The sequence below is a fragment of the Bombina bombina genome, chromosome 7 (genome assembly GCF_027579735.1).
Source record: "Bombina bombina isolate aBomBom1 chromosome 7, aBomBom1.pri, whole genome shotgun sequence".
NCBI lineage: Eukaryota > Metazoa > Chordata > Amphibia > Anura > Bombinatoridae > Bombina > Bombina bombina.
The window spans coordinates 412,299,594-412,324,138 of record NC_069505.1 but is presented as its reverse complement, the minus strand read 5'-3'; the positions used below and the strand labels follow the sequence as shown (position 1 = coordinate 412,324,138).

At 43.2% G+C, this 24,545-nt stretch overlaps 1 protein-coding gene across 2 annotated transcripts; it reads left to right on the top strand.

The window, feature by feature from the left end:
* Nucleotides 1-992: 992 nt before the first annotated feature.
* EIF3D (eukaryotic translation initiation factor 3 subunit D) lies at nt 993-24,049 on the top strand. Of its 2 annotated transcripts, none has more exons than XM_053721212.1 (16): nt 993-1,143; nt 7,741-7,874; nt 8,593-8,638; nt 9,692-9,828; nt 11,138-11,223; nt 11,373-11,445; nt 11,525-11,640; nt 20,099-20,231; nt 20,327-20,474; nt 20,669-20,799; nt 20,879-20,964; nt 21,675-21,804; nt 21,902-22,044; nt 22,349-22,541; nt 23,105-23,198; nt 23,943-24,049. In XM_053721212.1, the coding sequence occupies exons 2-16, from the start codon at nt 7,752-7,754 to the stop codon at nt 23,954-23,956; spliced, it is 1,653 nt and encodes a 550-aa protein (XP_053577187.1). In that variant the 5' UTR covers nt 993-1,143; nt 7,741-7,751; the 3' UTR covers nt 23,957-24,049. The 2 variants fall into 2 exon arrangements, with proteins under 2 accessions (XP_053577187.1, XP_053577186.1); XM_053721211.1 differs by having other exon boundaries at nt 11,519-11,640.
* Nucleotides 24,050-24,545: the final 496 nt, after the last annotated feature.

Genomic DNA, 24,545 nt, shown 5'->3' with positions numbered 1-24,545 from the left:
CCCTTTTTAAAACAGTAAAACTCTACATACAACAGTGGTTTACACCTTTTTAAGTCAGTAACACACACATAGGCAGGAACTTCAATAATGTTTAAGCCAGTAACACACATACTAAAGGGCCATTCTAGCTACAAAATAAAAATTCAGGATGATGTTGTTAAAACAGTAACCCTTATTGTACTACAATAGTATGAACAATCCAACATAGGGGACAGAAACACCAAGGATCTAGCACATTTAATAGTGCACTCTCGTACCTTACTTACTCAAATGGTTTAAATACATAGTTGAAGGTGTACTCTTGTACCACCCAAGATAAAGAAACAGCTGGAGAGCCAATCAGAAGCAAGTATATCACTACATGTTTAACTCTTTTGAATAACACGCTGAAAGAAGGGAATTTGCAAACAATTAGTTTTATAATTATAAAAAACAATAAAATAAAGTATTTTTTAGGGATGTGTATTGGGTTTTTATCAAGCTAAATTGCATGAAAAGGGGCAAAATAAACAATGAACGTATATTGCAAAGTTAATTAGACACAACTAAACATTTTAGATAAGAATCAAGGTGTTTATTGGCCATCATATAGTACCTTAGTGCCATCACATAATTTAAACACCTACCTAGGTTCAATGACTAGGACAGTCTTCCTATCACACACTGAACAGCTGACATAAGCATTAGGAAATCTCCATTAATTAAAATATACAACAAGCCTCATTATCCGGTATAGATTATTACGAATTTGCTTTAAAAATAGAAAAAAAGCTGCATATTAGTGATGTCCAGTTCGTGAACGAATCGTTCTTTTGAACTGGATCTTTTCACTGAACTGTGTGAAAGTGCATGTATTTGAAGTCCTCCAAAACAAAATGTCGCTGTTTCACTTATGGTTCCTCACTGACACACCTTTGGAACTCTATCGTATAACGTGATGACGTTACTGCTAAGGGCACGTCTTTTGCCTCACGCTTGTTGTAGTGATGTAAATGTTTTGCGACAGTGGTGGTAGGTTAGTTGACTAAGCGTGAACTCGCTTTACGGCCTTCCCTTACTTGGAGCCGGCTTCAGGAAGAAGGGCCGTATCACGGCCTAAAAAAAAATCCGGGGACATCAGTCATAAGAAACGGCGGGAAGGCGGTAAGTGAGGTCGGGGAATTAAATTAAAGCTGCTGATGTTTTTTTGTTGGTATATTGGTAACAGATGAAGGAGTGGAGAGGGTGTACCAGACAGTTTTGTTCCAGGGTTTCATGAGCCTGGCTGGCACACGTCATTAGCTGCTTCCATGGTGGCTGCTGTATTTTATGCAATTCGCCTGGTGCAGAGTCCCGGCAAGTGGGGCAGCTGGGGGACACTTGACCAGCAAAGAGAAAGGGTCTTGTGGCAGTTGACAAGGGAAAGAGCAGAGCAGTGGTGGGTTGTAGCCAGAGTGAGAGGCTGTAGGGAATAGACAAGGCAAGTGGGCATTTGTCCAGAGAGGGAGCGGAGGGGGTCAGTTCTCATTTGTCCTGAGAGGGAGCGGAGGGGGTCAGTTGTCATTTGCCCTGAGAGGGAGCGGAGGGGGTCAGTTGTCATTTGCCCTGAGAGGGAGCGGAGGGGGTCAGTTGTCATTTGCCCAGAGAGGGAGCGGAGGGGGTCAGTTGTCATTTGCCCAGAGAGGGAGCGGAGGGGGTCAGTTGTCATTTGCCCAGAGAGGGAGCGGAGGGGGTCAGTTCTCATTTGTCCAGAGAGGGAGCGGAGGGGGTCAGTTGTCATTTGTCCAGAGAGGGAGCGGAGGGGGTCAGTTGTCATTTGCCCTGAGAGGGAGCGGAGGGGGTCAGTTGTCATTTGCCCTGAGAGGGAGCGGAGGGGGTCAGTTGTCATTTGCCCAGAGAGGGAGCGGAGGGGGTCAGTTGTCATTTGCCCTGAGAGGGAGCGGAGGGGGTCAGTTGTCATTTGCCCTGAGAGGGAGCGGAGGGGGTCAGTTGTCATTTGCCCTGAGAGGGAGCGGAGGGGGTCAGTTGTCATTTGCCCAGAGAGGGAGCGGAGGGGGTCAGTTGTCATTTGCCCAGAGAGGGAGCGGAGGGGGTCAGTTGTCATTTGCCCAGAGAGGGAGCGGAGGGGGTCAGTTCTCATTTGTCCAGAGAGGGAGCGGAGGGGGTCAGTTGTCATTTGTCCAGAGAGGGAGCGGAGGGGGTCAGTTGTCATTTGCCCTGAGAGGGAGCGGAGGGGGTCAGTTGTCATTTGCCCTGAGAGGGAGCGGAGGGGGTCAGTTGTCATTTGCCCAGAGAGGGAGCGGAGGGGGTCAGTTGTCATTTGCCCTGAGAGGGAGCGGAGGGGGTCAGTTGTCATTTGCCCTGAGAGGGAGCGGAGGGGGTCAGTTGTCATTTGCCCAGAGAGGGAGCGGAGGGGGTCAGTTGTCATTTGCCCAGAGAGGGAGCGGAGGGGGTCAGTTGTCATTTGCCCAGAGAGGGAGCGGAGGGGGTCAGTTCTCATTTGTCCAGAGAGGGAGCGGAGGGGGTCAGTTGTCATTTGTCCAGAGAGGGAGCGGAGGGGGTCAGTTGTCATTTGCCCTGAGAGGGAGCGGAGGGGGTCAGTTGTCATTTGCCCTGAGAGGGAGCGGAGGGGGTCAGTTGTCATTTGCCCAGAGAGGGAGCGGAGGGGGTCAGTTGTCATTTGCCCAGAGAGGGAGCGGAGGGGGTCAGTTGTCATTTGCCCAGAGAGGGAGCGGAGGGGGTCAGTTGTCATTTGCCCAGAGAGGGAGCGGAGGGGGTCAGTTGTCATTTGCCCAGAGAGGGAGCGGAGGGGGTCAGTTGTCATTTGCCCAGAGAGGGAGCGGAGGGGGTCAGTTGTCATTTGCCCAGAGAGGGAGCGGAGGGGGTCAGTTGTCATTTGCCCAGAGAGGGAGCGGAGGGGGTCAGTTGTCATTTGCCCAGAGAGGGAGCGGAGGGGGTCAGTTGTCATTTGCCCAGAGAGGGAGCGGAGGGGGTCAGTTGTCATTTGCCCAGAGAGGGAGCGGAGGGGGTCAGTTGTCATTTGCCCAGAGAGGGAGCGGAGGGGGTCAGTTGTCATTTGCCCAGAGAGGGAGCGGAGGGGGTCAGTTGTCATTTGCCCAGAGAGGGAGCGGAGGGGGTCAGTTGTCATTTGCCCAGAGAGGGAGCGGAGGGACCGGTGGGCGTTAGTCCAGAGAGGGAGCGGAGGGACCGGCGGGCGTTAGTCCAGAGAGGGAGCGGAGGGACCGGCGGGCGTTAGTCCAGAGAGGGAGCGGAGGGACCGGCGGGCGTTAGTCCAGAGAGGGAGCGGAGGGACCGGCGGGCGTTAGTCCAGAGAGGGAGCGGAGGGACCGGCGGGCGTTTGTCCAGAGAGGGAGCGGAGGGACCGGCGGGCGTTTGTCCAGAGAGGGAGCGGAGGGACCGGCGGGCGTTTGTCCAGAGAGGGAGCGGAGGGACCGGCGGGCGTTTGTCCAGAGAGGGAGCGGAGGGACCGGCGGGCGTTTGTCCAGAGAGGGAGCGGAGGGACCGGCGGGCGTTTGTCCAGAGAGGGAGCGGAGGGACCGGCGGGCGTTTGTCCAGAGAGGGAGCGGAGGGACCGGCGGGCGTTTGTCCAGAGAGGGAGCGGAGGGACCGGCGGGCGTTTGTCCAGAGAGGGAGCGGAGGGACCGGCGGGCGTTTGTCCAGAGAGGGAGCGGAGGGACCGGCGGGCGTTTGTCCAGAGAGGGAGCGGAGGGACCGGCGGGCGTTTGTCCAGAGAGGGAGCGGAGGGACCGGCGGGCGTTTGTCCAGAGAGGGAGCGGAGGGACCGGCGGGCGTTTGTCCAGAGAGGGAGCGGAGGGACCGGCGGGCGTTTGTCCAGAGAGGGAGCGGAGGGACCGGCGGGCGTTTGTCCAGAGAGGGAGCGGAGGGACCGGCGGGCGTTTGTCCAGAGAGGGAGCGGAGGGACCGGCGGGCGTTTGTCCAGAGAGGGAGCGGAGGGACCGGCGGGCGTTTGTCCAGAGAGGGAGCGGAGGGACCGGCGGGCGTTTGTCCAGAGAGGGAGCGGAGGGACCGGCGGGCGTTTGTCCAGAGAGGGAGCGGAGGGACCGGCGGGCGTTTGTCCAGAGAGGGAGCGGAGGGACCGGCGGGCGTTTGTCCAGAGAGGGAGCGGAGGGACCGGCGGGCGTTTGTCCAGAGAGGGAGCGGAGGGACCGGCGGGCGTTTGTCCAGAGAGGGAGCGGAGGGACCGGCGGGCGTTTGTCCAGAGAGGGAGCGGAGGGACCGGCGGGCGTTTGTCCAGAGAGGGAGCGGCGGGACCGGCGGGCGTTTGTCCAGAGAGGGAGCGGCGGGCGTTTGTCCAGAGAGGGAGCGGCGGGCGTTTGTCCAGAGAGGGAGCGGCGGGCGTTTGTCCAGAGAGGGAGCGGCGGGCGTTTGTCCAGAGAGGGAGCGGCGGGCGTTTGTCCAGAGAGGGAGCGGAGGGAGCTTGTCCAGAGAGGGAGCGGCGGGCGTTTGTCCAGAGAGGGAGCGGAGGGAGCGGCGGGCGTTTGTCCAGAGAGGGAGCGGCGGGCGCTTGTCCAGAGAGGGAGCGGCGGGCGCTTGTCCAGAGAGGGAGCGGAGGGACCGGCGGGCGTTTGTCCAGAGAGGGAGCGGCGGGCGCTTGTCCAGAGAGGGAGCGGAGGGACCGGCGGGCGCTTGTCCAGAGAGGGAGCGGCGGGCGCTTGTCCAGAGAGGGACCGGTTTATTTTACCAGTTGCATGATTTTATTCATTCAAAAACTTAACATTTATCTTATCCCTAATCCTCTGCGGCTTTGACTAATCTAATCTTGCCAATAGCCTGAAAAACAAAACTTAAAGGGACATAATACTCATATGCTTAATCACTTGAAACTGATGCAGTATAACTGTAAAAAGCTGACAGGAAAATATCACCTGAGCATCTCTATGTAAAAAAGGAAGATATTTTACCTCACAATTTCCTCAGCTCAGCAGAGTAAGTTCTGAGTAAAAAGTTATACTCAGCTGCAGGTAAAAAATGTTTAAAGAAATGAACAGCAGCCAATCGGCAGTGCTGAGGTCATGAACTATTTTACTGTGATCTCATGAGATTTCATTGTTAACTACCTTACACTGAATAGGGAAATAAGATGAGTGTGCACGTAAGCTCACTCCTTCCGCTGTCCCGGGACAGACATACTGAGTTGTTGCTTATAAATCCTTTACAATGGGATGTGGCTACTGAGAAACTTTTGAGGTAAAATATCTTTCTTTTTTACATAGAGATGTTCAGGTGATATTTTCTAGTCAGCTTTTTACAGCTATACTGCATCACTTTCAAATGTTTAAACATTTGGGTATTATGGCCCTTTAATGGTGCAGAAGATAGTTAAAACTACACTTCTATACAAGTGCATATAACTCCGTACACATCCCAGTAGTATTTAGCTGGAATACAACACCCAGAAAATCCCTTATAGTGACTGTGGTTACAGTGCTAAAAAAATGTTACTAGGAAAATCGATGCTATACAGTAAGGTATAAAATGCACTAGAGCTGCAAAAACGAATCAATTTTGAAAATAGTTGTCAAATCTCATTTGATTATTTGGTCTGCACACGGCACCAGCTGCTTATCTCCTCTGAACTCCTGCACATGGTATTGTGTTTTATCGTTATGTCCTTCGCCTAAAGGACGTCTAAAGACATTTACATTTTACTATTTCAGGACAGTATAAGTTTGTTTTTTTTCCCCTCAGTTTACAACCTCTCCTTGCTTATGTGGGTTAGATCACCTGTGCAACCCAGAAATAATGAGTCATCATTTAGATTGTTTGTTTATATTAAATCACGGAGCTGTAAACTCACACAGTCTGGCCGTGTGACACACTATTTGCTGTGTTTTCTCAGTCATCCGGTAATCTATATAAATCACAGGGTGCGTTCGGGACCAGTGAGAACAGCTAGGTGGCAAGCTGAGGAGGACATCAACAGCAAAGTGAGAAATTAAGTCCAGGCTTACTTTGTTCAGAAGCCCCTTTCCAAGGAGGAAACCCGTTTGCATAGGTAGAGAGCTAACAAACAAAAATATCCCAGCTTGGCAAAACCCTACTTGTACATCTTAGGCACCTCAACACCATCTGATTCTCTTCTCTGCTGCAGGCGACATCGTTTGCAAAGAGCATGTGGTCATGTTGACATTTTTCCATTTCAATGCAAAGTTTCTGGAAGAGTGAAACCCGGAATGTTAGAAACAGTGATAGTTCTACCTTTTCTCTCCACAGTTTGGTGGTTTTATTTTGCTTAATGGGACATGAAAAATTCTTATTCATGTTGAAGACAGAACATACTTTTTTTTTTTTAAAAAACAACTTTCAAAATTACTTCAATTATTAATTTTGTTTCATTCACTTGATATCCCTCATTGAAGAAGCAGCAATGCACTACTGGGAGCTAGCGGAACTCATCACTAAGCCAATGAAAAGAGGCATATATTTGCAGCCACCAATCAGCAGCTAGCTTCCAGCTCCTGAGCCTACCTATGTATGCTTTTCAACAAAGGACACCAAGCGCACTAAGTAAATTGGGAAGTTATTTAAAATTGCATCCTCCTTCCTGAATCATGAAAGAAACAATTTGGGTTTTGTGTCCCTTTTAATTATAAAAGTGTGTTCTGCTACTTTAAAATTGGACAAACAGTTGTGTTAATGTAAAGTTTTAGTCTGAAGTTTATATTTGTAACACTGTGGATTTTATTTTAAATATAGGAAAAAATGGTATTGAATTATTTTTTTTGGAATAATCGAAAAAATAATCGGCCTATTAAGCAGTTATGAAAATAATGGTTAGTTGCAGCCCTAAAATATATACGCACCTGCGCACGTGTAGCCTGGTTTTGTAATTATATGTCAATAGGTATTTTTTTGAAGGTTGTGGTTTTTATATTTTAATTATATTTTCCTGTTATAAAAAAAAAGCTTTCAAGACATTGTTTCTGTTGCATCTACAATAAGGCCTTTTAAATTATATGTATTTTTGTAAGACGTATGTCTGTGTCAAGTCCCAGTGTAGATGTAGAAGTTCCGTGTAGCAGCCAGTCCTTAAAAGGACACTTTACCATAACACCAGGACCTATTTAGTGGGCATACCAACCGGCTGATTTTAATGACCACCCAGCTAAAATTTACGTCAATATTAGTTACAAATTAATTTAACATTTCTTATGTTTGTTGCACAAATTAAAGGGACAGTAAAGTCCAAATGAATCTTCCATGATTCAGATAGGGCATTAACATGTTAATTTGTTTTAAAACCATTAAGACGTTGCCTGTATATTATTCTATAAGAGAACAGTAATGTAATTACAAGGTGTTTACTGTCCCGTTTAATAAAAATATATAGCAAATTGTTTTACTATGTGCAACAAACCTTTTATATTCCAGTCTTACCGTGTTTTATGCTGCTGAAAGCTCCATACTTGAGGTTTTGGTTGGGATTAGGACGGTCTCTATAAGTGCTTAGTTTTGGGTATCTGCAAGTCATCAGGAAGAGGCGATTTAGCAGCTGGTGACCCTGTAAGCCGAGTGATCGGAACGTTATATACTGATAATGAGCACTCTGCTTGGGTACTGAACACTGACACTGAATGCTTGTTTTTATATAATGATGCTAATTATCTTTGTGTACAATTATGACTGATCGCTTTGTGCTTCTCAGGAAGCTCTGCATGTTTCCGTGTTTCAGCTGTTCGGCAGCTGGTGAATCACCCTCTTTCTCCCTCTCATACTCAGGTGGAACCACAATGGCAAAGTTTCATGCTCCGGTGATAAATGATAACCCGCTTGGATGGGGGCCTTGCTCTGTGCCCGATCAGTTTAAGGATATGCCATACCAGCCGTTCAGCAAAGGAGATCGACTGGGCAAGGTGTCTGTGTACTTTTTATTCCATAGCGAGAGTCCTGGTGATGGTTTATCTGGCCTCTAGTGATATAGTTTACAATCTAGCATTTAATGTGGCTTCTGTAGTAGTGAAGAAAGATTGTTTTTAAATACTAAGGACGATCAATTTTCCTGCATTTTAACTTTTGACCACCAGCTTTTTTCCATTCTTATACATAAGGGTGTCTCTAGGATTGACCATCACTTTAATGCAAATGTGTCAGTCTTTGGGGTGTCAGGTTTTTGTTGGATTGTGACTTAGCTCAGTGCTCGACAAATCTGTTTAAAATGTAGGAGCCAGTGGCTCCTGGGTTTGTCGAGCCCTGACTTGGCTTAAGAGTTATTAAACAATAAATAAATGCTAAATATAATTATGTAAGCAAAGATTATTCTGAGAATAATATAAATATTTTTGTTATAATAAAAATATTGGTTGTTTACATATTGAAGAAAGTTTAGTTTCCATATTTGCGCTGCCGTGTTACGGATTTAGGCCCAGTATCTTAGCCCTCTGCTGAGATCAGTAGGGGACAATAATAAATAATAATCTCATAGTGTGTAATGTTCTTATAAAGCATAGTCCATGCATTGATATGTTATTGTGTTGCAGTTTATAAAAACAAACATATCAGGTCTGTAACATTACTGATTTTTTATTGGCCTCTCAGTCCCTAAACTAATGATTGTGTTCTTCTGTTGATAAGGTTGCTGACTGGACGGGAGCTACGTACCAGGACAAGAGATACACCAGTGAGTATACAGCCCCTCCCATATCTCCGCTTTACATTTGTTGCTGAGTCAGTTCAGTGCCCTTTAACTCTCATCTCTCTGCAAGTTTGCTTTGTGCTGCACGTTTCTGGCCATAGTAGACTACATTATTATTATTTTCTGTCAGATTCACTCTCAGCTAAAATTTATCAATGTAAAAATGTGATCTTGTTCATTTCATAGAAACAGAACAGAATAATCCCATGTAGAATTAAAAGGGGCACGAAACCCAAAATTTGTCTTTCATGATTCAGATAAAGCAGCAATTTTAAACAACTTTCTAATTGACTTTTATTATCACATTTCTTCATTCTCTTAGTATCTTTTGTTGTAAAGCAGGGATGTATGCCTAGGAGCCGGCCCATTTCTGGAGCACTATATGGCATCAAGAATGTTATCCATTTGCAAGAGCACTAGATGGCAGCACTATTTCTTGTTATGTAGCGCTCTCTAGACACCTACCTAGGTATCTCTTCAACAAAGAATATCATGAGAATGAAGTAAATTAGAAACTTTTTAAAAATTGTCTGTTCTGACTGACTCACAAAAGGAAACCACCTGGGTTTCATATCCCTTTAATGACACTCCAAGTTTTTTCTCAAAGAAATACAATTTGGAAATGACAAAAAGAGCTTTTATTACTGGATCTAAAATGAAACCACGATGGCTTCCAGTCAAGTGTTTACAAGGTTTCTAATGAATCAGAACTAGTTACTCATTCACCTCTATATATAGGAATCAAATGCTGCTGTTATGGGTAAGGCTAAAGTCCTCTAGGATTAAAATGCAGTGATTCTTCCCCTCTGGGTAGCTTATTGTCGTTTAGGATCCAGTAATTACAGGTTCTGATGATCTTTAAATGGTCATCTACAATATCTGCTCAGCTTGAACATTCAGTACAAGTGGCGCATCTTGGCCACACATCATTTCTTAGTAATGGCGCCTTCCTGATTTGTGCTAAGCTTGTCCTGACTGCAGTACAGATGCTGACAGGTTTTCTTCAACCTGACACCTCTCCCATTTGTGTCCCCCCAGATAAATACTCGTCTCAGTTTGGCGGCGGCAGTCAGTATGCCTACTTTCATGAAGAGGACGAGACCAGCTTCCAACTTGTTGACACTACCAAGATGCAGAAGACTGCGTACCAGAAGAACAGACTGCGATTTGCCCAGGTATGCAGTGGTGTGGCATTTACTACTGAAATATTACTGTATGTCAATTCCGTTCCTGCCGCACAACACATAGCGGCTAACAACCTACTATGTGATTTCTTAAAGGGGCATAAAACCCCAACATTTTCTTTTATGATTCAGATAGAACGTACAATTTTATACAACTTTTCTAATGTGCTTCTATTATCAAATGTTCTTAGTTTTCTTGTTCTCATTTGATGGAAAGCAGGAAGTTCAGTTCAGAAGTGCAGTTTTGCAACAGTGTTGTAAATTAGCAAGAGCACTTGATGGCAGCACTATTTCTTGTCGTGTAGTGCTTCCGGCATGTGCACGTTACCTATCTAGATATCACGAGTACAAAGCTAATATGATAATAGAAGTAAATTGGAAACCTTTTTAAAATTATATTCTCTATCGGAGTAATGAGAGAACATTTTTGAAATTCTGTGGGTTTTTTAAAAAAATCTAACAAAAGAAATCAAAATTGACTGTGATAAACTGGAAAGGGAGTACTATCCCCTTAGCCCCTTTTAGATTTGTATATTGCAGGTGACAATTGTTGTGCCCTGGTGGGGTTAGTCAGAATCCAGCTTCCTGACAGCCCTTGCAGGTTTCTCGCGTAGCCCCATCCGGCCAACTTTACAATGTTCTTACGTCCAGAACAAACATTTGCTCAACTTTTAATTTAAAGGGATATTAAACAGTGCCCCTTTTTGTAAAAAACAAATAAGTTAAAGTAAATCTAAAAAGAAAAATATTTAAAAAAAAAAAAAAAAACAGCCAAATTAGCACTTAGAAATTCTTAGTGTAGTCCGTGCCCCCCCAGTGTTTTAGCAGAGGATTTTCAAAACTTAAGTTTTGGGCCATGAGCAAATCGGACTCCCAGTATATTCACTAGCATAGAAGTTTTATGACATCAGGCTAAGATAAAACTTCCTGCAAAGGCCTCTTACTCCATGTAGGGCTGTGACAGGAAGCAGAAATGTGTAAAAATAAAAGATAAAATCCATTTAAATAGATGAATAAAACATATTGCAATGATTTTGATTTTAAGTATAAGCAACTGTGTAGTGCTTTTTTATTTATTTTTTTATTACAACAATAAAACAGACTGTTCAACATTTCTTTAAAGCTGTATTCCTCTTCCCCACAGACTTGGCTAATATTAACTCTTGACATTGATCCAACATTGGAGTTAAACACACTATGCATCCCTGTCACTGGTCTAATGTGTGTAACTTATAACTAAGTCTATAGAGTCATTTTATTTAAAACAAAAAAAACTTTTTTTTTTTTTTTTTTTCTTCAGCGTAATTTGCGTCGAGATAAAGACAGGCGAAATATGCTTCAGTTCAATATGCAGACACTGCCTAAAAGTGCTAAGCAGAAGGAGAGGTAAGTGTTAATATACAGTTTTTTATGGTGGGGGGCATAAAATCTTTTTTTCAGTGTTCTTCACTTCCCACAGCAAAAGGCTAAATCTGCTGAGTAACCTGTGGTTTCGGTCACCTAATAAGAGGCTGAGGTTTTGCTCTTTATTTCAGGGATCGTCTTAGACTTCAAAAGAAATTCCAGAAGCAGTTTGGAGTGCGGCAAAAATGGGACCAGAAATCTCAGGTATGTTGGGTCTCATTTCCCACACACCCACCATAAAAATACAAAAAACACATTCCCCTGCTTTACTTTACAGACGCAGTTAAAACCACGTGATTCCTCTGTAGAGGTCAGAAGCGACTGGGAGGTGAAAGAGGAGATGGATTTTCAGAGGCTGATGAAGATGCGTTACCTGGAGGTTTCTGATCCGTTGGACATGTGAGTAATGCTTGGTTTGGTGTGAATACTCGCCTGAACACAAGCACTTTTATTAGTTGAACTTAAAGGACAATGCTTATCAGGACTCTGTATAAACAGAATTATTTAGACGATGTGAAAAATATGTCTTCTATACAATATATGTTAAATACGGATATACACAATCCTGGTAAATCACTTAAACTACTGACAGCAGACAACAATTTAACAATAATACTTGCACTTGCGACTAGGTAGCGTTGAGTAGGACACTGATAAAGGATGAGAGCACCGCTTGTCTGGCTAAACTCTTTCACACAACGCGTTTCAGGGTCCCGTCCCCTTCCTCGGGTGTAACAAGTCATTTTATGTTTTGATAGGCTACTGTTATCAAGTGTCTATACACTAGTTAGCCAATCCCTTTCTGTGACTTGGATGCAAATTGATCCAAGCAGGGAAACCAATGCAAAAATAAAATGTTCTATTCAGGGCTCCGCAAACCCCAGCACCAGAGAAACCTCTGCCATCTTAAAGTTATTAGGCCTTTGATAAAGCTTTATGCAAAACGTGCATCAGGCTGTCTTGGTGAGTCCAGTGTCTTTTGGGACAGTTTTTGATTTTTCTTGATTATAATATCTTTTTTTTTTTTTTTAAACTGTATTCAGGGATAGCAGGTTCACCCAGTCCTTTTTAAATAATTCCTGTGGGGTGTCAGAAAATTGATAGCAGATTGCCCCCCCCCCCCCCCTTTTTGGCTCTAGTGCTTAGTACTTAATAGTCACAGATTTATGTAAGGGACTTTTTTGTGTTTCGTGCCACACATTGTAATGGGGATAGTTAACCCTTTTGTGATTTTTTTTTTTCCTGTGATAGTTATTATATATTTTTTAATTTTTTTTTGTTGCTTGGCCCTGGACTCACCAGTATTTTCATTTTAATTTTTTTACCTATGTTTTTAACTTTTCACTAAAAACAGTTTTTTTTATGAGAATAATTTTGTTATATTTTGGGGACTTCATAATTCTGTAAATTTTTAGTTTTTTTTTCTACCTCTAAATAGGGGATACTTCTTTCTCCAACATAGGTGTGTCCGGTCCACGGCGTCATCCTTACTTGTGGGATATTCTCTTCCCCAACAGGAAATGGCAAAGAGCCCAGCAAAGCTGGTCACATGATCCCTCCTAGGCTCCGCCTACCCCAGTCATTCTCTTTGCCGTTGCACAGGCAACATCTCCACGGAGATGGTTAAGAGTTTTTTGGTGTTTAAATGTAGTTTTTATCCTTCAATCAAGTGTTTGTTATTTTAAAATAGTGCTGGTATGTACTATTTACTCTGAAACAGAAAAGAGATGAAGATTTCTGTTTGTAAGAGGAAGATGATTTTAGCAAACGTTACTAAAATCGATTGCTGTTTCCACACAGGACTGTTGAGATGAAGTAACTTCAGTTGGGGGAAACAGTTGGCAGACTTTTCTGCTTGAGGTATGACTGGCCACATTTCTAACAAGACTATGTAATGCTGGAAGGCTGTCATTTCCCCTATGGGGACCGGTAAGCCATTTTCTTAGATTAAGTAAAAGAATAAAGGGCTTCATAAGGGCTTAAAAAACTGGTAGACATTTTTCTGGGCTAAAACGATTACTTTGCTAAGCATATTTTGCAGATTATAACTTTTAATAGTTATCATAATCTTGGGGATTGTTTTAAAAAAAACGGCAGGCACTGTATTGGACACCTTTTTCAGATGGGGGCCTTTTCTAGTCATAGGCAGAGCCTCATTTTCGCGCCACTAATGCGCAGTTGTTTTTGGAAAGCAAGGCATGCAGATGCATGTGTGAGGAGCTAAGAACCACTGAAAAAGCTTATAGAAGGCGTCATTTGGTATCGTATTCCCCTCTGGGCTTGGTTGGGTTAAATCTAAAAACGGCTCCGGTTCCGTTATTTTAAGGGTTAAAGCTTTCAAATTTGGCGTGCAATACTTTTAAGGCTTTAAGACACTGGTGAAATTTTGGTGAATTTTGAACAATTCCTTCATACTTTTTCACATATTCAGTAATAAAGTGTGTTCAGTTTAAAATTTAAAGTGACAGTAACGGTTTTATTTTAAAACGTTTTTTGTGCTTTGTTGACAAGTTTAAGCCTGTTTAACATGTCTGTACCATCAGATAAGCTATGTTCTATATGTATGAAAACCAAGGTTTCTCCCCATTTAAATTTATGTGATAATTGTGCCATAGTATCCAAACAAAGTAGGGACAATGATGCCACAGATAATGATATTGCCCAAGATGATTCCTCAAATGAGGGGAGTAAGCATGATACTGCATCATCCCCTTCTGTGTCTACACCAGTTTTGCCCACACAAGAGGCCCCTAGTACATCTAGTGCGCCGATACTTATTACCATGCAACAATTAACGGCTGTAATCGATAATTCTATTGCAAACATTTTATCCAAAATGCCTACTTATCAGAGAAAGCGCGATTGCTCTAAACACTGAAGAGCAAGAGGATGCTGATGATAACTGTTCTGACATACCCTCACACCAATCTGAAGGGGCCAGGAGGGAGGTTTTGTCTGAGGGAGAAATTTCAGATTCAGGAAAAATTTCTCAACAAGCTGAACCTGATGTTGTAACATTTAAATTTAAATTAGAACATCTCCGCGCACTGCTTAAGGAGGTATTATCTACTCTGGATGATTGTGACAATTTGGTCATTCCAGAGAAATTATGTAAGATGGACAAGTTCCTAGAGGTTCCGGTGCCCCCCGATGCTTTTCCTATACCCAAGCGGGTGGCGGACATAGTAAATAAGGAGTGGGAAAGGCCCGGCATACCTTTTGTTCCTCCCCCTATATTTAAGAAATTATTTCCTATAGTCGACCCCAGAAGGGACTTATGGCAGACAGTCCCCAAGGTCGAGGGGGCGGTTTCTACTCTAAACAAACGCACTACTATTCCTATAGAAGATAGTTGTGCTTTCAAAGATCCTATGGATAAAAAATTAGAGGGTTTGCTTAAAAAGATGTTTGTACAGCAAGGTTACCTTCTACAACCAATTTCATGCATTGTTCCTGTCACTACGGCAGCGTGTTTCTGGTTCGAAGAACTAGAAAAGTCGCTCAATAAAGAATCTTCGTATGAGGAGGTTATGGACAGAGTTCAAGCACTTAAATTGGCTAACTCTTTTATTTTAGATGCCGCTTTGCAATTAGCTAGATTAGCGGCGAAAAATTCAGGGTTTGCTATCGTGGCGCGCAGAGCGCTTTGGCTAAAGTCTTGGTCAGCGGATGTGTCTTCCAAGACAAAATTGCTTAACATCCCTTTCAAGGGTAAAACACTGTTTGGTCCTGATTTGAAAGAGATTATTTCAGACATCACCGGGGGAAAGGGCCACGCCCTCCCTCAGGATAGGTCTTTTAAGGCTAAAAATAAGCCTAATTTTCGTCCCTTTCGCAGAAACGGACCAGCCTCTAATTCTACATCCTCTAAGCAAGAGGGTAATACTTCACAACCCAAACCAGCCTGGAGACCGATGCAAGGCTGGAACAAGGGTAAGCAGGCCAAGAAGCCTGCCACTGCTACCAAAACAGCATGAAGGGATGGCCCCCGATCCGGGACCGGATCTGGTGGGGGGCAGACTTTCTCTCTTTGCTCAGGCTTGGGCAAGAGATGTTCAGGATCCTTGGGCACTAGAAATAGTTTCTCAAGGTTATCTCCTGGAATTCAAGGAACTACCCCCAAGGGGAAGGTTCCACAGGTCTCAATTATCTTCAAACCAAATAAAAAGACAGGCATTCTTACATTGTGTAGAAGACCTGTTAAAGATGGGAGTAATTCATCCAGTTCCAATAAGAGAACAAGGGATGGGGTTTTACTCCAACCTGTTCATAGTACCCAAAAAAGAGGGAACATTCAGACCAATTTTAGATCTCAAGATCCTAAACAAATTTCTCAAGGTTCCATCGTTCAAAATGGAAACCATTCGAACGATCCTTCCCACCATCCAGGAAGGTCAATTTATGACCACGGTGGATTTAAAGGATGCGTACCTACATATTCCTATCAACAAGGAACATCATCAGTTCCTAAGGTTCGCTTTTCTGGACAAGCATTACCAGTTTGTGGCTCTTCCATTCGGATTAGCCACTGCTCCGAGAATTTTCACAAAGGTACTAGGGTCCCTTCTAGCGGTTCTAAGACCAAGGGGCATTGCAGTAGTACCTTACTTGGACGACATCCTGATTCAAGCGTCGTCTCTGTCAAAAGCAAAGGCTCATACGGACATCGTCCTAGCCTTTCTCAGATCTCACGGATGGAAAGTGAACAAAGAAAAAAGTTCTCTGTCCCCGTCAACAAGAGTTCCCTTCTTGGGAACAATAATAGATTCCTTAGAAATGAGGATTTTTCTGACAGAGGTCAGAAAATCAAAAATTCTAAGCTCTTGTCAAGTACTTAATTCTGTTCTTCGTCCTTCCATAGCGCAGTGCATGGAAGTAATAGGATTGATGGTTGCAGCAATGGACATAGTTCCTTTTGCACGAATTCATCTAAGACCATTACAACTGTGCATGCTCAGACAGTGGAATGGGGATTATACAGACTTGTCTCCGACGATTCAAGTAGATCAAAAGACCAGAGATTCACTCCGTTGGTGGCTGATCCTGGACAACCTGTCACAGGGAATGAGCTTCCGCAGACCAGAGTGGGTCATTGTCACGACCGACGCCAGTCTGGTGGGCTGGGGCGCGGTCTGGGAACCCCTGAAAGCTCAGGGTCTATGGTCTCGGGAAGAATCTCTTCTGCCGATAAACATTCTGGAACTGAGAGCGATACTCAATGCTCTCAAAGCTTGGCCTCAACTAGCAAAGGCCAAATTCATAAGGTTTCAATCAGACAACATGACGACTGTTGCATATATCAACCATCAGGGGGGAACAAGGAGTTCCCTGGCGAAGGAGGAAGTGACCAAGATAATTCAATGGGCGGAGAATCACTCCTGCCACTTGTCTGCAATCCACATCCCAGGAGTGGAAAATTGGGAAGCGGATTTTCTGAGTCGTCAGACATTCCATCCGGGGGAGTGGGAACTCCATCCGGAAATCTTTGCCCAAATAACTCAATTATGGGGCATTCCAGACATGGATCTGATGGCGTCTCGTCAGAACTTCAAGGTTCCTTGCTACTGGTCCAGATCCAGGGATCCCAAGGCGACTCTAGTAGATGCACTAGTAGCACCTTGGACCTTCAACCTAGCTTATGTATTCCCACCGTTTCCTCTCATTCCCAGGCTGGTAGCCAGGATCAATAAGGAGAGGGCTTCGGTGATCTTGATAGCTCCTGCGTGGCCACGCAGGACTTGGTTTGCAGACCTGGTGAATATGTCATCGGCTCCACCATGGAAGCTACCTTTGAGACAGGACCTTCTTGTTCAAGGTCCATTCGAACATCCGAATCTGGTCTCCCTCCAACTGACGGCTTGGAGATTGAACGCTTGATTTTATCAAAGCGTGGGTTTTCAGATTCTGTAATAGATACTATGATTCAGGCTAGAAAGCCTGTAACTAGAAAAATTTATCATAAAATATGGAAAAAATATATCTGGTGTGAATCTAAAGGATTCCCATGGAACAAGATAAAAATTCCTAAGATTCTATCCTTTCTACAAGAAGGTTTGGAGAAAGGATTATCTGCAAGTTTTCTGAAGGGACAGATCTCTGCTTTATCTGTTTTACTTCACAAACGGCTGGCAGCCGTGCCAGATGTTCAAGCATTTGTTCAGGCTCTGGTTAGAATCAAGCCTGTTTACAGACCTTTGACTCCTCCCTGGAGTCTAAATCTAGTTCTTTCAGTTCTTCAAGGGGTTCCGTTTGAACCCTTACATTCCATAGATATTAAGTTATTATCTTGGAAATTTTTGTTTTTGGTTGCAATTTCTTCTGCTAGAAGAGTTTCAGAGTTATCTGCTCTGCAGTGTTCTCCGCCCTATCTGGTGTTTCATGCAGATAAGGTGGTTTTGCGTACTAAGCCTGGTTTTCTTCCGAAAGTTGTTTCCAACAAAAATATTAACCAGGAGATATTTGTACCTTCTTTGTGTCCGAATCCAGTTTCTAAGAAGGAACGTTTGTTACACAATTTGGACGTAGTCTGTGCTCTAAAATTCTATTTAGAGGCTACTAAAGATTTCAGACAAACATCTTCTTTGTTTGTTGTTTATTCTGGTAAAAGGAGAGGTCAAAAAGCAACTTCTACCTCTCTTTCTTTTTGGCTTAAAAGCATTATCCGATTGGCTTATGAGACTGCCGGACGGCAGCCTCCTGAAAGAATCACAGCTCACTCCACTAGGGCTGTGGCTTCCACATGGGCCTTCAAGAACGAGGCTTCTGTTGACCAGATATGTAAGGCAGCGACTTGGTCTTCACTGCACACTTTTGCCAAATTTTACAAATTTGATACTTTTGCTTCTTCGGAGGCTATTTTTGGGAGAGAGGTTTTGCAAGCCGTGGTGCCTTCCATTTAGGTGACCTGATTTGCTCCCTCCCTTCATCCGTGTCCTAAAGCTTTGGTATTGGTTCCCACAAGTAAGGATGACGCCGTGGACCGGACACACCTATGTTGGAGAAAACAGAATTTATGCTTACCTGATAAATTACTTTCTCCAACGGTGTGTCCGGTCCACGGCCCGCCCTGGTTTTTTAAATCAGGTCTGATGAATTATTTTCTCTAACTACAGTCACCACGGTATCATATGGTTTCTCCTATGCATATTTCCTCCTGTACGTCGGTCGAATGACTGGGGTAGGCGGAGCCTAGGAGGGATCATGTGACCAGCTTTGCTGGGCTCTTTGCCATTTCCTGTTGGGGAAGAGAATATCCCACAAGTAAGGATGACGCCGTGGACCGGACACACCGTTGGAGAAAGTAATTTATCAGGTAAGCATAAATTCTGTTTTTTTGTCTCATTTTTTTTTTTTTTTTTTTTTTACCTTAAAATTATGCCCTGGCACACTTTTTTAGAGTGTACAAGACACTCATGGGTGCCTACCCTCCTCCCTTTTACTGTAATTTCTATTGCTAACTAAGGTCTGAATCTGAAAAACTCCGGTATGGAGAGAAAAAACCCCTTCTGAGCATTATATTAAGAAAAGTGTCTTTCCTTCACATATTATTGAACTCCACTTAAAGGGACATGAAACCCAAAAAAAATATTTCATGATTCAGATGGAGAATACAATTTTAAACAACTTTCCAATTTACTTCTATTATTTAATTTGCTTCCTTCTCTTGTTATCCTTTGCTGAAAGGTTTTACTAGGTAAGCTCAGGAGCAGCAAAGAACCTAGGTTCAAGCTGCTGATTGGTGGCTGCATATATAAACTGATTGTCATTGACTCACCCATCTGTTCAGTTAGAAATCAGTAGTGCATTGCTGCTCCTTCTACAAATGATACCAAGAGAATTAAAGGACCAGTCAACACAGTAGATTTGCATAATCAACAAATGCAAGATAACAAGACAATGCAATAGCACTTAGTCTGAACTTCAAATGAGTAGTAGATTTTTTTTTTTTTCTTACAATTTTAAAAGTTATGTATTTTTCCACTCCCCTGTACCATGTGACAGCCATCAGCCAATTACAAATGCATACACGTACCATGTGACAGTCATCATACATTCACAAATGCATACACACTTATTCTTGCACATGCTCAGTAGGAGCTGGTGACTCAGTTTAAAAATAAAGACTGTGCACATTTAGTTAATAGAAGTAAATTGGAAAGTTGTTTAAAATGGCATGCTCTATCTGAATCATTAAAGTTTAATTTCAATTGTGTCCCTTTAAGTAAATTTGATAATAGTAAGTAAACTTGAAAGTTGTTTAAAATTGTATGTTCTATCTATGAGAGAATAAATTTGGGTTTCATGTCCCTTTAATGATATACACAGCTCCCAAGGTTAAAAAAAAATGTTGCCTTTTAAACAATCCCTTGGGGGGGGTTTGTATTACAGGCAAGATATCGTAAGGACTCTTGCCAGACCAGAAACTTTTAGAGAATCAGGCCCTTAGTGTTTACCCCCTCCCAAAGTCTTATACACATAGCTAAAGTCCTGTGAAAGAAGCAAACACATTGTAGATCCTGAGGCCTGTTAGAGGAGCACTAGGGTTGACGGTGAGGTGATGAGTGGTACATATGGTTAGAGGAGCACTAGGGTTGACGGTGATGAGTGGTACATATGGTTAGAGGAGCACTAGGGTTGACGGTGATGAGTGGTACATATGGTTAGAGGAGCACTAGGGTTGACGGTGATGAGTGGTACATATGGTTAGAGGAGCACTAGGGTTGACGGTGATGAGTGGTACATATGGTTAGAGGAGCACTAGGGTTGACGGTGATGAGTGGTACATATGGTTAGAGGAGCACTAGGGTTGACGGTGATGAGTGGTACATATGCTTAAAGTGGACTCTCCTGTCTATAGAGAGTGCTGTGGAGCTGTGGAGTTCTACGATAAAGCCTTTGACCGAATCACCACCAGGAGCGAGAGACCTTTAAAGAGCATCAAAAGAATATTCCACACTGTGACCACCACAGACGATCCCGTTATCCGCAAGGTGACATTTCATTTGCATCGCCTTTTTTTACATCCTTGATTTTCTCCAGTGTATTTTAAATAGACTGACATTTCCTCCACTTAATGTGCTTGCAGCTTGCCAAGACCCAGGGCAACGTCTTTGCCACAGATGCCATCCTTGCCACACTCATGTGCAGTACACGATCTGTTAATTCCTGGGACATCATTGTGCAAAGAGTGGGGTCCAAGATCTTCTTCGATAAGAGAGACAACTCTGACTTTGGTGAGGGAGATGACTAGTAGCTTTATGGGGCACAGAATGTGCTATAGTTTTGTACTTTAACCCTGTGGTTGCTAGAGATATGCAATGCATTACATAGCAATGTACTAGAAGCCAAAGGGTTAATACCTCTTGTACTTATAGCAGTGCAGCAAACACCTCACTAATTCTCCCCCCCCTTCCTCCCAAATATACAGATTTGCTTACTGTCAGCGAAACTGCAAATGAACCTCCTCAGGATGAAGTAAACTCCTTGAATTCCCCCCGAAATCTGGCTATGGAAGCCACTTATATCAATCACAACTTCTCCCAGCAGTGCCTGCGAATTGTAAGTGGGATGGGCCTAACCTGTTCTCTGCTGTCCTTTAAGCGTGTTGGGTCTTTTTATCATCTGATTTATTTTGCAGGGACAAGAAAAATACAAATTTCCCAACTCGAACCCCTTCGTAGAAGATGACGTTGATAAGAATGAGGTGGCATCTGTTGCATACAGGTAAGGACCTCTAAACGTATAATGGGAAATTAATATTTATGTATGGATCATTTTATTATTCAGTAAATATTATTTTAGGTAATGGGTCTATTATCAAATTTGCTTTGTTCTTTGTTGAAGGGATACCGAGGTAGGTAGCGTGCGCGTGCCTGAAGCACTACATGGCAGCAAATAGTTCTCTTGCTAATGTATAACATTATTGAAAAACTGCTGCCATACAGAGCTGTAGACACGTGCACACTCCTGAGCTTACGTTCCTGTTTTTCAGCAAAGGATAACAAGAAAACTAAGAAATTATGATAATAGCAGTAAAAATTGTATGTTCTATCTGCATCATGAAAGAAACATGTGGGGTTTTATGTCCCTTTAAAATATCTAAATACAAAATAAGTTTTATGGACATGTTACTTTGTTAGCAATTTTTTTTGTGGTTTGCAAATTCAGAGCAATTCAGGGATCCAGACCTTGATAGTATTTTGTCCAAAAAGCAGCTAGATTTGAACGAACATGTGCACTGCTGTAAGGTTTGTTCACATCTAGCTGCTTATTGGACAATGGGTTCATTCTTCTCTGCTAATACTGAAGGTTAAAACACGCAAGTTCAATCACCCAGCTAGAAATGCATGTGTGACATAAATCAGTGACTGTGATGGATTTGCGTATGTGCACTTATTTCTAATCTCTCAAACGCTCTTTTCCTTGTCTTGCAGGTACCGCCGTTGGAAGCTTGGAGATGATATTGACCTTGTGGTGCGGTGTGAACATGACGGTGTAATGACTGGAGCCAATGGGGAGGTTTCCTTTGTTAACATCAAGACGCTTAATGAGTGGGACTCTAGGGTAAGCTAGAATAATGTCTGTGTATGTAATTGGTTCCTCTCACAGTAGCTCTAGTCGCTGCCTCGTAATCTGACCCACCACTCTGCTTTCCATACAGCACTGCAATGGTGTAGACTGGCGTCAGAAGCTGGATTCCCAGAGAGGAGCTGTGATTGCTACAGAGCTAAAGAATAACAGCTACAAGCTGGCCCGTTGGACCTGCTGTGCCATGCTCGCTGGATCAGAGTACCTGAAATTGGGGTAAGTGACCGTGTGAACTAGAGAATGAAAATTCTGCATACTATAATCTCTGACTGGGGGGGGCTACTATAAAATAATTTGTTCTATTCGCTAGTTCATGTAACTAGTGATGGCTCTAGCAATCTGCACCTATTAAATGTTTGTCTATGAATGGATATGAAAGTGACATGAGCAAATCATTTGCTTTTAAATAAGGCTGGTTACCCTGTGCTTGCACCATATTTATTTCTTTATGCACATCTTCAGAGGGAATACAGATCAGCAAGCTACCTGCTCTCTTTAAAGCATACTTCTGTACCCACAGCTATGTGTCTCGTTACCATGTGAAGGATTCCTCCCGCCATGTGATTCTGGGCACCCAACAGTTCAAACCAAGCGAGTTTGCCAACCAGATTAACCTGAGCATGGAGAATGCCTGGGGCATCCTGCGCTGTGTGGTGGACATCTGCATGAAGCTAGACGAGGGCAAATATCTCATTTTGAAAGACCCCAACAAGGTGAGCTAGTTGCATTTTCCTTCACTTGTGTGGGGTCAGTAAAGCTACAAGTTCCTCCCTGTAGTGCCCATGCCGTGAATCTTGTCGGCCTCCTTTTCCATTAAAGGGATTGGAAAGTCAAAATTAAACTTGTATAATTCCGATAGAGCATATGTCATTTTAAGACTCTCTTAAATTGACTCCTGTTATCAAATGTGCTTTGTTCTTTTGGTATCCCTTGTTCAAAAATATGTACATATCCTACACTAGTGGGAGCTTGCTGTTGATTGGTGCCTGCACACATTTGTCTCTTGTTGGCTAACTAGATTTAATCAGCTAGCTGCTATTTTAGCCAAGGATAACAAGAGAATGACGCACATTTGATAAAAGAAGTAAATTGGGAAGTTGTTTAAAATTGTATGTTCTATCTGAATCATGGGAAAAAAAATTGTAGAGTTTACTGTCCCTTTAAAGGCCTCACAAAAGTCCATTTTATGTCCACTATCTAGACTTCTTTCCTTCTCTCTCTCGCCTGCTCTTGTCCATCTCTCTAACTCTTGTTATTTCTCCTCCCTGACCTGCAGCAAGTTATTCGCATCTACAGCCTCCCTGACGGCACGTTCAGCTCTGATGAGGACGAGGATGATGATGACGACGACGATGATGATGACGTTGAAGGTGTGTAAGGATTGTTTAGTTTTAATGTTTGGATTGTGTTTTGTGCGTGTTCATATTATGGACAAGCTCAAATTCATTATCAAAATTATTTAACAAATATATCTGTCCGCAATAAAGTTATGGTTAGGTCAGGGCTCCAAAAAACCAGGGAGCCACTGGCTTCTAGAATTTTACCCCTGGCTTTTAACTTTTGGGTCATTCTCCATATATCCATATACAAATACCTCCTGGCTCCTAAAATTTTGCCTGGCTCTTAAATATTCTTACTGGCTTTTAAATTTTGAACAGATTTGTCGACCCCTGGGCTTAGGGATAGAGCTAACCCTTTGTATTCCAGCATGGCTTTGTACCGCTTTCTAGCAAAGTATTATCCCTCCCTTCCCCTCTACAAACATTGTTTAAAACTCTTGCAGAGGTGATAGTGTCGCAATATTTCATTTAATTGATGTTTCTGGCTTGAGTTTGGTTGAGTGAAGGAACCTATTTTTGGCGGTTTGTGGAGAAACTGGATCCTATTAGCAGAATACAATAAAAAAAAAAAAAAAAAAAAAAAAAGTAACACAGGGTACAGTATTTCTATAGGACTTGACGTACTTGTTTTTTCCCCCCAAAAATGTATTCTGACAAGGACAGAAACATTTAAGCAGATTGAGTCCTCTCTTTAGCGAGCTGATCGTTGTAATCACACAGTGGCAGGGGGCACATCACAAGGTTTTTGCTGATCTCACTTGTTTTCCATTTCAGAGGAAGAGAGCTGAACCTGCAGACATTCCCAATGTCCTCTCACAAGATCCTCCGACATTGAATATGGACAACCTGTTATTAGTGACAAATAAAATTTATTACACTCACTTTGCGCTGTCTCGTATCTTCTGGGACCCTGGGGTGGGTGTATTTTTTTTTTTTTTTGCTGTCACTTCAATTGCTTGATTTTGATATACTATACTGGGGGCCTTTGGTAGTGGCCCTGAAGTGACGTGCATCTCTTCTTTCGAGTGCTGTTTTTTTTGGCTTTTGTGGGTGTATGCACTGCAATTACTTCCCTGGTTACACCACCAGACAGGCGTACATGTTATACTTGTGGTTGTAAAATCCTTTTATCAAACTATTTCTTATGATGGTTAAATTTATATGCAATTGTTTTAAGTACATACCCCTGTTCTAGTAGCGTGCTAACTGTTGCGCTCACTCAATATTGGATATTTTCGTTTATTTGCACACGTCAGAAATAGTATTAGGAGTTGAAAGTAAATGTGAGCACAAATGCAGTTTATGCTCGTCAGGTTAGCGAGACTTCAGAGCTTTGGTTAACTGTTGCACGAGACTAAAAAGTTGCACAAAACACAT